The 15602-nt window shown below is 38.1% G+C and overlaps 1 protein-coding gene across 1 annotated transcript in view; it reads right to left on the reverse strand.

Moving 5' to 3' along the window:
* Rgl1 (ral guanine nucleotide dissociation stimulator like 1) overlaps window positions 1-15375 on the reverse strand; it is a 145761-nt gene extending 130386 nt beyond the window's left edge. Inside the window, exon 1 of the mRNA XM_026392845.2 lies at window positions 15244-15375. Within this exon, the coding sequence (XP_026248630.2) occupies window positions 15244-15375 (132 nt within the window). The remainder of the gene's footprint in view (window positions 1-15243) is intronic.
* Between the last annotated feature and the right edge of the window lie 227 nt (window positions 15376-15602).

Raw genomic sequence — 15602 nt, forward strand, 5'->3', positions numbered from 1 at the left:
TAAGTTCCCAAAAGCTGTCTTCCAGTCTGTTTCTTTGAAAATCCAGGAAACACACTAAACAAGCCTCTACTTATATCTGTTGTTGATGAAGGCCGACCCGATGTGCTTTGGCTCAGAATAGATCCTTGGAAAAGTTCATAGACTGGAAATGTGTAGAAAACAGAACTTCTATGCAAATTTCCTTCACTTGAAGTTGTGAAAGTTAGTTTCTGTTCACTAAAAATAGCAGCAATGCGATTCCAGGCTCCCCACAAAACACAGCCTTCTATCAGACACTAGACAACAATAGGTTCCTGAGCACCAGCAACACAGGACAAAGGGAGATCTCACAGCGGCCAAAGGGGTCTTGATGTTTTGGGTGACATTAAGGAAGTACAAAGCTTACAGGTCCCTTCATGACCTCACTCCCCACCCTCCTTTACCTCCTTCCAACGAACCAGTCTCTGTTGTGTTGAACTACCCTCTGTTCTCCACTCCCCCCTGTCTCTGTGCCATAGACCACTCCCCTCTGCCCTGCCCATTCTCCAGTGCAGCCCATACATCACTTACTTCTAAACATCGTTGATCACTTCTAATTTTTCCTAACCTCCCAAATTCAGGTAAAATGTGCTCCATGTGTGCTCCTTTAAAACCTTATATATTCCCTTTTACTTGCTCCATTAACATGCCCAAAGCTTTTATTTTAAAAATCTTCATTTCCCACTGAAATTTAAGTTCCACAAGGGAGAGGATGTATCAGTCCAGTTCATAGAAGTTACTCAACAAATGTAACTTAATGGAATTCAAGTGAATAACCTGATTCACTATTCTTTATTTACTAAGGTAGTGATTAATTTCTTTTAGAGGTTTTCCTCTATTAACTTTCATTTTATTTATCACTTTTTGTGAGTTTAATTTCTAGAAGTATAAAAGACACAGAAAAGCATAAATATAATCATATTCATGTTACCACTACTTGGAATTGACAAATGTTAGTTTTTCATATGACTTCCAGTCTACTAAACACAATTTTCAAAGACCCAAAACTCAAATAGTTTTGGGGTCAATCCTGAAACCAGAGTTAAAATGGGACTCAATATTATTAAGCCATTGTTATGTGTCAATCATTGTGCTGGATGGTTAATATACATCACATATTCAACTTTCTCTAAGGATATTATTATATACAATTTATAGATGTTTAAAAAAAGACTGGGACTCGAAGGATTAACTAATTAACTGCAAATTAATATAGCCAGTTAATGTCAAACCATCTTCAAACCAATTCTATTCAAGTCTGAAATACATAGTGCTTTGCTCTTTATTGTTCACATCCTCAAACTCTATTCATGTTTGGAAGGAACTTGAACTTTGTGAGCCAGAGAATGTGTTTTCACATATGTTATTCATCCATTCATTTAACAAACATCGATTAAGTATCTGCTCTGGGTTGTGTGTTGCTCTTTCTCATAAATGTGCAGAAAATTAAGTTAACCAGGACACGCATTCACAAGCACTGTGGTTCATTTAGCTGAAGAATGAGAAATTAAGGGGTGACAAAATGCCATGGAAGTTTCTCCAATGCAAAAGAAACACGACCATCAAGGAAAATTGAGAAAAGCAGCATTAAAAGGCTGACTCACCCCCACTGGTTAAGGATGACAAATGACAAGCTGCATTCAGACTAGATGGCCCCTGAAATTTTTCTCCTGGTCCTACAATGACTATGATCTTGCGATTGTGCTGTGAAAAGACTTTATACAGATACTAGACTTTAAAAGTAGGCCATCCTTTATGATTTCTACAGTGCCCCATATTTTGTTTTCACAATAAACAAAAAATAAACACAGTATGGAATGTAAGGCTGAATAATTTAGCTCTTTTCTCAGTTCAAGTTCTTTCTGCTGCTCCCTGCCCACCCTTGTGTGGCTCTGAGTCAGGCCTGGGACAATTCAGCCCCTGCACCTCCTTTCTTGTGTTGCCTGGCCTCAGAAAAAACACGACACTGAGCTCCCTGCCAAAAGTGGATAACTGTCCTTTCAGGGGTACTTGGGGTCTGGGTGACACTTCTTCCAGTAAGTCCTGAGAGTTAGGGAATCACCTTTCATGACAGTATCATCAGCAGCTTGAACTTCTGGTAGAAAATTAAAACTATTTCTGGACACCCTTTGGATATCCTGGCTCTTCTTGTGTTCCCCAAATTCTATCACCCTCAATTATTCCTTTAACATAGCTCCTCCTCCCACCTTGAGGGAGCAGAACTCTTCCTTCACAATGTTTCAAGTCTTTGTGTTTGTCTTTTTAGTTTTCTTGGTCAACATTTTTACTTTGAAACAATTCACATTTGTTCTTGCACTGCATTCATCCTACTTAAGATGAATGTTTTGTGGCAACAATGAGTTAGTTTGTAAGCATGGCCCACCATAAGGGTAAACAAGAGTGGGAGGACTCCTTGGCTTACTGAGGACTCTCTTCACCAGCTATTTGCTTTTGTTGTTACTGTTTTCACTATGTACATATGTTGCTGATCTCCAAAATCTAGTAAAATTGTAATGTTTCCTATGATTGACAAGTACAAGCCACACACGGTGAAACCTGTGGTTCTGAGCCTTGGGTCTGTTCTCATATGACATCAGAGGAAACACCCTTAATCCTCAGAAATTCTATCACTTGGAAGCTCTTCTCAGGGTAACCATGCCTGCAGAGTTGTTTACCTGGCCATTCCTTGGTGGGTTAGTTCATTTGTTCACTCATTCAACAAATATCTCAACACTGTAATGATGTAAGTTTGAGTAAAACAGACCAAGTTCTTTGTTAGGAGCTCATGGTGTACTGAAAAAGAATATAAAACAAGCGATAAATGTACATGAAGAAAGGAGGGTGGAAAAAACAGGAAAAATGGGAGGGGGGAAGGGAGGGAGGGAAGAAATGACTAGACCCAGGAAGCAACCCGCAGAGTCTGCCAGCTCCTGATCACCACTATGAGGTACTGAGAGGGTGGACATGGAACCCATCTGTGGTGTTTAGAGGCGGGGCCCTGGGGTGGTGACTAGGGTTAGATAAGATCATCGGGTGGAGCCCCCTGATTGAAAATAGTGGCATTGTAGGAAGAGAGGAGGCAGAGGACACACACGCGCCCACACTCCCTGTCTTTCACGATGTGTTGCCCTGCGCCTCCTGGGGACTCTGCCATCAAAAAGCCATCACCAGGTGCAGCCTCTCAACCCTGGATCAGAACTGTGAGACAAAATAAATCTGTTCTCAGTCTGTCATATTTTGTTATTAGCAACAGAAAATGGACTAAGACAGTACTCTTCCCCCAGTAATTCGATAATAAAAGTCTGCGTCTATTGCTTATTATATGATGAGGCTCTGTCCTAAGAAATTTACATATTATAACTCAACTCTCATAAAACTCTATTGGCATACCCACTTCACAGATGAGGAAACTGAAGCACAGATTAATAAATTTGTTGAGATCAGAGTCCATGTTCTTTGTATACTAGACATTTTCTGTATTCAGTAGGTATTTATTAGGTACCTACTATGTGTCAGACACTGACTAATGTCTGACACATACAGGTGAACATGACAGAGGACCGGTGCTGAGGAGTACCTATTCTAGTTTGGGAAATAGCAATACATAAACATACCAGTACTGTTACATGTAATGAGTCTTCAGATAGAGATACAGAGTGTCATGGGACGATGCAGGAGGGTCATTAACCTGACCAGAAGGGTCAAGTGAAGAGATGATAATCTCTTCAGAGGGATCCTGTGAAGAGATGATAATCAAGTATCTTCTCACACCAGCAATGAAACTTAGCCTTATGAAACTCAGATATTCTGAATCCCCTGTTATGGTTTGAATATGAGGTATCCCCCAAAAGCTTTTGTGTTAATGCAAAAATATTCAGAGGTAAAAATCATTGGATTATGAGAACTGTAACTTAATTAGTTCATTTTAGTGTGAATGGACTGACTAGGTGGTAAATGTAGGCAGGTGGACATGGCTGGAAGAGATGGGTCACTGGGGACATGCTATAGAAGGGTACAGCTTCTCTGTGGCCCCTCTCTCATTATCTTTCTTTTTTAAAAAAATATTTATTTTTTAGTTGTAGTTGGACACAATACCTCTATTTATTTATTTATTTATTTGTTTGTTTGTTTGTTTGTTTATTTATTTATTTTTATGTGGTGCTGAAGAATTGAACCCAGGGCCCCACGTGTGCTTGGTGAATGCTCCACCGCTGAGCCACAACCCCAGCCCTCTCTCATTGTCTTTCTTGCTCTCTGCTTCCTGACCCCTCCAGGAGCTGAGCAGCTTCCCTCCGCTGGGCCCTTCTGCTCCTTTATGATGTCTCACCTTGGGCCCAGAGCAATGGAGTTATCTGTCCATGGATTGAGACCTCTGAAACCAGGAGCCCAAAATAAGATTTTCCTCCTCTAAGTTGTTCTTGTTGAGTATTTTGGTCACAGTGACACAGAAGCTGACTAAACAATCCCCTCTAGAATAGACTATGAAACTTACTGACATAACCCAAGTAGTTTTAACCACAGCAAAACTGGGGCAGCAAGGGCCATGAAGGGGAATAAAAGACAGAGTCGATGCTCTAGAACTAGACAGGTTTCCCTGACCAGGCTGTGTCTCATGGTGACAGCTGTGTCTCAGGGTCACATTATAGATATTTAATTTCTCTCTCTCTCTCTCTCTCTCTCTCTCTCTATATATATATATATATATATATATATATATATATATATATATATATATATAATTATGCTTCAAAATCTTTAAATAAACAACAACAACAAAAAAAAACTTTCTTGCTGTAGATGACTGCACTCTCAGTGCTAACTCCTAACAATAACAAAGGGCCCAGAGATGCCCTGTACACCTCAGGAGACAATATTTCTCTGCCTGATCATCCTGGGTTAAAACTAGAGACCACCATAGCCTAGTGCCCACTGAAATTATTCAAACTAGCCAATCCTAGGTGGATCCCCCTGCCTTGCCTCGCCAATGAGGGATGCCCTAACCCTTCCCTCACTCCTGTCCCCTGCCTCCTGACCACGGTTGTTTCTGTCCTGTGTGGCTCTGTGTGGCATGCCCTGCTACCTGTCTCTAGAAACTGTGAGGATGACAAACTCTGCTTTTTCCTCAGCCTCCTTACATCCCACCTTGTGACAGCACATGACTATCTCATTTAAAAAAAATAGTAGGGCATAGGAAAACTCTGATGAGAGCCAGCATTAATGCCCAAGGAAGCAACAGGAGTTCAGGACGACATGGGTGAAAATATCCAGGACCTAAATCAATAGCTTAGGGAATGGGGAGCGCAGTTCAGTATGCACAAGACAAAGCTACAAAGAGCTAAGCAGACTTTGGGAGAATCCGTTTAAGTAGGATGGAGTTAAAGGCAGGGGTGCAGTCTCCATGGAATACTGGGATACTGACATGGACCGAGTGATTGTGTTCCCCTAAATCTGTACATTGAAATCCTGACCTCTGATGTGATGGTATTAACAGGTGGGGCCTCTGGGAAGATATCTGGGTCACAACAGGGGAGTCCTCATGAATGGAATTACAGCTGTTATAAAAGAGGAACCCTAGCTTTTTCTGCCATGTGAGGACATACAAAGAAGACAGGTGTCTACCACCTGGAAGAGACCCCTCCCTGGAACCTGACCATGCTCACACCCTGGGCTTCCAGCCTCCAGAACTGTGAGAGATGATTCACCCAGTCCACGGCACTTTGTTATTGCAGCCTAGGCTGGCTAGGAAAGATACTGGAGAGGGGAAATTAAGTGGAGGCTCGGTCACAAAAACTAAGCCACCAATGCGAGGAAGGAAAAAGGTTAGGACTCAACAGGGTGTTTGGTCACACTGGACGTTATCAAGCCACACTCTGCAAGCAAGACTAGGACCAGGTATTGAGCTGAGCTTATTGCCTGGGCCAAGACTAGTTAGGGCTGAGCAGGGAAACCAAATGTAGAGTCAGACTGATTTAAACAATTGTGGTGGCCTCATGAGGAAATAAAACAATAGCACTGAAGAACGACAAAGTGGAATTCAAACCTTACTCTGCCATGTACCAGTTATGTATCTTTTGCCATGCACCTTAACCTCTAATCTTCAAAATTCTCACAAGTAACTGGGCAAATGAGCTAAACAGATATTTTCCAAAAAAACACACATGGCCAATATATAAAAGGAAAAGGCTCAAATTATTTAGCCATCAGAGAAATGAAAGTCAAAAATACAGTGAGAGTCCATGTCACCCTAGTCAGAAGAGCTATTATTAAAAAAAAAAAAAAAAATCTGGAGACAATGTGGGAAAAAGGAACTCTTTTACCCTATTGAAATGTAAACTAACTAGTAGAGCCACTATGGAAACCAGTAGGTAAATTCTTCAAAAATCTAAAAACAGAACTATCATATAATCCAGCTAAACCAATCCTGGGTTTATACCTAGAAGAATCAAAGTCATATGATTAAGACACCTGTATGTCCATGTTTATTGTAGCACTATTCACAATAGCCAAGTTATGGAACCAGCCTAGATACCCATCAGCAAATTAATGGACAAAAATATGTGACACACACACACACACACACACACACACACACACACACGGTAGAGTATTATGAGGCCATAAAGAAGAATGAAATCACGTCATTTGCAGGAAAATGAATGAAACTGGAGGTTATCATGTTAAGTAAAATAAATAAGAATAGAGAGACAATATCTCATATATGGAATCCAGAGGGAGGAGATATTAGGGAAGAGAAAGGAGCCAGGGAGAGGAGGAAAGGGAAGGGATACAGTTGGAGTATATTGAAAGCATGTGCAAAAATTTCACACAGAACCCCATTATTCTGAATAATTAATAGGCACTACTAATTATAATTTTTAAATATCTCTACAGCTCTCAAAGCAGTGATGCTAGCTGGTCCTTTGCAGCAGGGACAGCCTTTGCAAAGGGCATAAAAAATAAACATAAAACATTCTTACGAGTTAAATAAAAATATTCCCATGGCTATGACCCTTAAATGTGTTGATGAATATGAAATTGCCAAGCACAGTTATTAATCTGAAGTAGGTACCCATAATGGTATTTTCCCTCCCTTACAGACTTCAATGAATACTATTCAATCTATTTTATTTCTCATTACTAATGATACGTCTACTTTACTCATCTTAGAGACCCATGCTTCAAAGCATTTTTATATATTAATAACTTCCTAGGAAGTAAATTTCTATGCCTTTGCCTCATATGAAAATTTTGACAGAAAGAAAAAGGAATTAATTTAGAATCCTAAAGGAAAACCCTAGCTCTATCTTCAAAGCAGAGCCTTCAAGTTCAGCAAGAGCTGGCTCTTTAGAATTTAATACAAAGCACTCCCACTGCTTGTTCAAATTGTCATCCAGCTTTTTTTAAGTTCTCCCTCTTCTTGTGGCTCAGATGAGTATGATTTAATCTCCAAAGCATGCTTGATGATCACATTACTATTTCCTCCTCCAAGAATGTGATGTTTCAATGTGGGGCCCCATTCCTGATCTGGAGAGAGGAAGAGGTCATCTATCCAGTCTCTGTACAGGCATCCACTGGATTAACTTCACACAGAACATCTCTGTTCCATGACCACAGAGAGTATCACTTATTTGGGTGGCATTCTTACGAATGTAAAATAATGAACACAGATAAGCCCCATGCTTAGTGGATGACCCAAAGCAAATTCAATCAGCAATACCAAAAATAAATACACAAAAATCACCATGACTTAATGCTATCCAATAGTGCATCAAATGAGTGGATCTCTTTTACACTCAGAGATAGAGAGGACAACATTTTGGTTTACGCCATGATTTAGAGAAATAAGACATTATCATTAAATAGTGAAAATGACTCACCAATCAATCACCAAGCATTTATTTCAATCTGGATCCAATAGTGTGTCAGTGCTTTGGGATTGTAAGTGAAGCAGAATTAAGACTAATGGGTATGATTTTAAAGACAGACAGTCTGGCTGGAGAGAAAAATAGAACAACCCAAATAATCCCCGGGTTAGCTCTGACCAACCCAATGTGAACAAAGAGAGAGACCAGTGTGAGCTTGAGTGGCTTTGCAGCATTGTAGGGCATCCCACACAGGACTGACAGTTGCATTTTTGAAAAATAAATCTGACCTGGTCACTACCCCTTCCTAAAACTCTTCATTGACCCCCTACTCACAGGATAGTTTTCAATCTAAGTGAGAAGCAAGACTTTTCATTATTTGGTCCCTCTCGGTGTCATCTCTTATCATTACATTTAAGATAAGAGGAATGCTTAAGGTGCTCCAAACTCTAGGACAATCTCTCTGATACTTCCCTTAACACAGATTTCCTTCTTCAATGAATATTTTATCTGATTGCCCTTCTAAAATTCTATTTGCGGGTCTGATTCCTCCTTTTCCCTGAAGAGTGATCTCAGGTACTAGCTTGCTGGGGAGCTCGCCTTCCCTGAACCCTGTACATGAGCACACTCAGACCCAGGCTGGACCATACCCGCCAGGCTCTCAAAACACCTGCAGACACATCCACCATCCATAGCACCATTTAACATGCACCACTGTGCTGTTGTTATTGAGTGATACAATTCTGATGTATCATCCATTGCCCTTTTTTAAGATCAACTTTATTGAGGTACCATTACATGTAATGAAACATGTCGATTTTAAGTGTATATATAGCTCAATGAGTTTTGACAAATATGTGCCCCCACATAAGCTACTAAAGTGATCAAAAAGCAACATTTTCATCACCACAAAACATGTCCTATCCTCCCTCTACTCTTGCCCACTTTTAAAAATAAAAAATGCTGATATTTTATTGGGATATTTGGTTTTTGTATTTGACCCCCCTTAACAATTCAATATTTTCTACTACATACAGGTTTTATTTATAACTTAAAATTAAATATTTATATCTAGAGAGCATATTTGGAATAGTTACAATTAATCACTACTTTGAAAATGAAAATAATACTTTAACTTTCAATATACTTGATAATAACTTGTACCTACATAAAACTTTTAATTGATTAGAAGTCAGTAGTAAACAAGTACTTAACTAAATATGACCAAAAAATAATGCAAATTCAGTACTACCTAAGATGATTCTAACCCAGTGAAATAATTTTTTTAAAGATACATGTTCTTAAAATCTAGATTTTAAAGTTTTAGATAACTCACATTTCTAGCAGTATGGTGGACTAATTACCCTAACTGACTCTCCCACTAAAAATGCTTCATAAAATAGAACTAAAATACCTTTTACAGTACATTGGTAAGCTGGAAAGAAATTAATTCTAAAAATCAAAACCTAAAAGAAAGTAGAACCCACAAAGAAGAGCATTAGTTTCTAGACAGGGAAGGTGGCACATGCTTTAATCCCAGCTACTCCTCAGGAGGTTGGGGTAGGATGACCCCAAGTTCAAAGCCAGCCTCAGCAATTTAGCAAGAACCTAAGCAAACTAGCAGACTCCATCTCAAAATAAAAAATAAAAGGACTGGGGATGATGTGGCTCAGTAGTTCCGTGCTCCTGGGTTCAATCCCTGGGAACCACACACACACAAAAACAAAAAAGATAGCTTCATTTGGAGATCACTGGCCAAACCAGGTACATTTTAGCCTTTTTTTGTTTTTTTCTTTTTTGGTAATATTTATTAACTGTACACCAAAATTCAATTTGTACTTGCCTTGCCTTTCCATGTACTGGGCCAGCACTGTAAGTACTTGCCCAACTGGGCATTACATTTCTCCAACCTCCCTCCCTCACATCTCTGTGGGGTAGTGGAACTAGACCTCAGTCACAGAGTAGGAGCTGATATAATGCATGTCACTTCTAGTCCAAGAGGGTTAAGAATTGAGTGTATCTTCTTCAACCTCTTTTTGTAAATTCGTGTATTATGATTACACATGGTCCTTGGATTCATTTTGACAGAATCATATATGCAAGGAATTTGATTTCAATCCCCATTCTCTCCCCACTTTTCTTCCCCTCCTTCCTCCCTATTCTCTCTCCTCTCTGCTAAACGTCCTCTCTTCTACACATATATAAAGGTGAAATTCCTTTTGGTACCTTTATATCTGAGTTAACATGATTTTATTTATTCATCCATTTATCTTCCCCTTTCCCTTCCTTCCTCCCTCACTCTGGTTCCCCTTCTTCTACTCCACTGATCTTCCCTGGATTTTTAAGACATCCTATCCTCCCCAACTGCCTTCTTTCCCTTATTTTGCTCTAGTTTCCACATGTGAAAAAAAACATTCAGTCCTTGATTTTCTGAGTCTGGCTTATTTCACTTTGCATAATTTTCTCCATTTCCATCCATTCACCAGAAAATGCCATTATTTCATTCTTCTTTATGACTCAGTGAAACTCCATTGTGAATATATGCCACATTTTTAATCCATTCATCTATTGACTAGCATTTGAGTTGATTGCATAGTTTGGCTAATGTGAATTCTGCTGCTATAAAATGGCTGTATCACTATAATATGCTGATTTATCTTTTGGATAAATAGCAAGAAGATAGCTGGGTCATATGGTGGAATCACTCCTAGTTTTTAAGGAATCACCACACTTTTTTACAGATTGGCTGCATTAATTGCAGTCCCACCAACAATATAAGAGTATACCTTTTCTCCCACCTCCTCACCAGCATTTATTATTATTGATGTTCTTGACAACTGCCATTCTGACTGGAGTGAGAAAAAATCTTAGTGTAACTTTGATTTGCATTTCCCTAATTACTAGAGATGGTGAACATCTTTTCATATATATCGTGGCCATTTGTGTTTCTTCCTTTTGAGAAGTTCCTGTTTAGTTCTTTTGCCCCTTTATTGATTGGACTATTTCCCTTTTTGGCATTGAGGTTTTTTGAGTTCTTTATATATTCTGAATATTAATCCCCTGTCGGAGGAATAAATAGCAAAGATTTTCTCCCATTATATAGGCTCTCTCTTTACTTTCTTATCATTTCCTTTGCTCTGTAGAATCTTTTCAATTTGATGGCATCCTATTATTGATTCTTGATTTTATTTCTTGACCTTTAGATATCTTGTTGAGGAAGTTGGTACCCAACCTATATAAATGGAGTATTAATGCTGTGTTTTCTTCTAACAGTTGTAAGGTTTCTGGTCTAATTCCAAAATCTTAGATCCATTCTGATTTGACTTTTTTGCAGGGTGAAAGATAGGGACCTAAATTCATTCTTCTACATATGAATATCTAGTTTTTCCAGCATCATTTATTTAAAAAGTTGCTTTTCCTACAATGTATATTTTTTTTGCAGTTTGTCAAGTGTCAGATGCTTGTAAAAATTTGAGTTTGTTTCTATAGCTTCTGTTCTCATCCATTGGTCTTCATGTCTATTATGAATGCCAATACCACACTGTTTTTATCACTATAGCTCTGCAGTATAATTTGAGAATGGGTATTGTGATGTGTCCTGAATCACTTTTCTTGTCAGAATTGCCTTGGCTATTCTGGGTCTCTTATTCTTCCAAATGAATTTTAGGACTGTTTTTTCCTAGTTCTGTGAAGAATGTCATTTTGATGGGGATTGCATGGAATGTATATGTTATTTTTTGGTAGTATGACCATTTTGACAGTATTAATTCTGCGTATTCAAGAATATGGGAGTTCTTTTGATCTTCTGAGCCTCTTCAATTTCTTTCTTCAGTGTTTTATAGTTTTAATAGCAGAGATCTTTCACCTCCTTGGTTAGATTAATTCCAAAGTATTTCTGATTTTTGTTTTAGGTCAACCTTTTTAATTGCTAGCTGATATAGAAGATTGCCAGGCCGCAGAGTTTTAGAGATCCAAGAAGGAAGTATCTGGGTCCTTGAATTACCACACAGAGAAAAGCAAGCACCCTCACTAGAAACACCTAAACTGGATTAGTATGTGGTTGAGAAATAAACTTTTATTGGGTTAAGCTACTTAAATTTTGGATAGTATTTAGATACAGCTCTATGTTATTCTAGTTAACATAGGCTTTATTACCTAAAAACACACAAGAAAGAATAATATAAAGCCTAGGACTGGTTCAATAGAAAGAATCTATAGGAAACCCCACTACATAAATCTGAGACCCCAAAATGCTATTCCCTCAGCATTGGAGTGAACTAGTAATATTTCTCCATAACAATATAAGGAAAGTTGATTATCTTGAAATATTGTGCTGAGTAGGGATAGCAAGAGGGAGTTATCCACACCCCTTAGAATTTACCACTACAAGACTGTCCTTGCATAGGTTTCTACTCTGTATTCATATTGAACAGTTTTTTTTTTAAAAAATCAAGCTAAGAATTTACTTTGAAGTGGTTTCCAGTTGATTCCAGAAACAAGTGCAAATTCTCCATGAAGAGAATTCTTTTTATTACAATACAAATGAACTCACAGTCAAAAATCACAAATAAACAAAAAAAATCATATAAAAGGTCCAACAAGAAAAACAGATAGTAGAATAAGACCCATAGTTTTGGGAATCTCTAGACTCTGAATATAAAACCATTAGATTTACAATTGTTAGGAAACAGTCCTCCATGGGCCTCTCTTGTTCCTGCATGTTTTCTTATATATGCCACAAATTCAAGTCCCCAACTAATTTTTACCTACATCATTTTTCAGGCTGACCATGTAACAGGCAATTTTGAGGGATGTGCTAATATCTACCAGTAGCTCAAAATGCAAGACTGCTTACTGCCTACTATAAAGATTCTCAAGCTCAGTGTTCCTCTCTGGTGCAGACATCTATCTAGGTTCACCTATGTCACTCCTATACGAATCAGGACATAGGAAACCAAAACACACATGATACTCTGACTACTGCTTTTATTGTGAATACTAAAGTCTTTTGCTCTGAGCCAAGAGTCTCATGGCATCATTCAGCATCCACAAAATTGTACCAAGTTAATTTGCATGTGAAGTAAAACCTCAGACCCTTCACGGTTCTTGACAAACATGTCTTAGGAAATATAAATAAGAACAAAAAGCAAGCAAGAGGCTAAAAGAAAAACTTATAAGATTTAAAAGAAAATGAACTTTTAGAAGTACAAAAATAGAGTTGAAATTTAAAAATTAATGGTTGAGTTAAGAAGCAGATTAGATACTGTTGAGGGGAGAATTAGTGAATTGTAAGATAAATATAAAATAAACCAGAATGCAACACAAGAGGAATAAAAACATAGTAACCCTGAAAGAGGTTAGGGACATGAACAAAGAGTGAGAAAAGCAAAAATAAAACCTTACTGGAGTTACGAAAGAATGAGGCAAATCTGAAAAGAAAATCATAAATATGTTTCCAGACTAGAAATTATTTGTGAAACCCATCATGAATTCCAAAACATTAAATTAATAGAAATCCACACCAAAAACAGAAGAATGAATTAATGTTTTGTATAATTGCAAAAATGTAAAGAAGGTTTAAGTATTAAAGGGTAAAGATATTATATTCAAAAGAATCAAAATTAAACTAGCTCCTCCTCCAGAGCAATGGAAAAGTAAAGGACAGTGGAATAGTTCCAATGTACTGAATGAAAATAGCCTATAACTCCATACCCATCTAAACTATATTCCTAAGAGTGCACTCAAAATAAAGACATCTTAAGATGGGGTGAAGAGGGGGTGAGTTTAATTATTGTTAGACCCTTAGACAATTACATATTAAAGGAAAAAAAAGAAAAGTGGTCTCAAGTGGATATGAGATGAAAAAAAAACTGACAATCAAAGAATGAGATTTTATCTCAGACCAACTAGATAGAAAAATTCAGAAATTTGACAATTTTGAGAGTTGCCAAGAGCGTGAAACAAGGGAAAATTTTATGCACATACATTGGCACAACTTTGGAAAACTATTTGACAATAACTTGGAAAACAAAATTTTCATGTATCTAACTAAAAAAAATCCACCTAATAAATATCAATCAAGAAAAAAAATTTACATACAATCATGTGTAAGTATGTTCTTTTTTTTTTAAGAGAGAGAGAATTTTTTAATATTTATTTATTTTTTTTTTAGTTCTTGGCGGACACAACATCTTTGTTGGTATGTGGTGCTGAGGAGCGAACCCGGGCTGCACGCATGCCAGGTGAGCACGCTACCGCTTGAGCCACATCCCCAGGCCCGTAAGTATGTTCTTAACAGCATAACTTTCCAAAGTTTCCTCCTAATCTTAGGATGATGATGATGATGATATTGATGATGATGATGATGATGATGATTGTGTTAAAAACATTCTGCTATTAGATATATGAGAAAACAATTTTCTATGTTTGCAATATGTAGACCAGATCCTAGACAACCACCCAAGATAATGAATACCACCTAGGTCCCCTCAGAAAATAGATGTTGTTCTTTCTGGTACCATGTACTAAGCATTCTATGTTTTGCCTTTTGCATTTCTACATCACAGTCATTATTTTGAAGCTCGTTTTTGTACTTCTCTCTAAAGTGTTCTTTCCTATGTATTAAAACCAATAACTTTCATTCCAGCTTTAGTGCACATAAGAAAAAACCTAAGCTCAGTGAAGTTAGAACTTTCCCATGTGTAGGTGAACATCCCCATTTTCTTTTCCAATCTTCCTTTTTCAACCCTTCATTCAAATATGTATATAGTGAAGAAGTTCTTTGATATCTAGTATTTATGATTTTACCTCAAACACCTAATAAGATGACAGCTATAATCTATAATTGCCACTGAAAGAATAAGAAGATTATCTTCACCCACCTTGAATGTGCGCTCGCTCGCTCTCTCTCTCTCTCTCTCTCTCTCTCTCTCACACACACACACACACACACACACACAAACACACACACACACAGTATTGGATATGCCAAAATGAAATTTTGGTATAATAGGCTCGAGAGAGGAAAAAGGGTAACAGAAGGGCAGCCTTGGGAGAAGACAGGAAGAGGGTGGCCTCCAGCTATGCCATGGTAAATCTGAGGCCAAAGTGCAGACTACAAGCATATAAGACTCAGACCATTCTTTTTAAAGCCTACTTGAAGTGTCACCTCCTTTGCCTGAATCACTGTGTAGTCATTAATACCCATGGGACACACCCAGACTCTTGTTCTCCAGTCATGGCTGTGCCTGCAGCCCCTGAGGAGGCCCCAGCAGGCCCGTGGTGCTGGCTGTGCTAAGAATTACAATTCTGGATATGAGCAAATCCATCATCGCAACAATTGCGTCAGTTAGAGTTGGCTTACCTCCTCTGTCTTTAAAACTTCCCATATTCGAGCATGATCTTCCACCAGCCAGTGTCCTGTGCCTTCTACCTTGGTGGAAAGTTTGAGTTTAGATACCACTTGAGTAGGCTCTATCACAGGTTTCTCCTCCATCTTGAAAGAGGCAGGCAGGAGGCATTACGGATCTGTGTGGAAGAATAAAGTGTGATCCAAGTTAAAACCTTAAATAATGCAAACAGAGGAAGCAAATAATCATCTTGTGGATAATGAGACTACCAAAGACAGTCTTACAATAGGCATCAATTCTTATGGACACTTCTTATATTCTAAATTTTCATTATTGGTATTTTAATACAGACTTGTAGAGGTATAGGGACACA

This window comes from Urocitellus parryii, chromosome 9 (assembly GCF_045843805.1).
Source record: "Urocitellus parryii isolate mUroPar1 chromosome 9, mUroPar1.hap1, whole genome shotgun sequence".
Classification (NCBI taxonomy): Eukaryota; Metazoa; Chordata; class Mammalia; order Rodentia; family Sciuridae; genus Urocitellus; species Urocitellus parryii.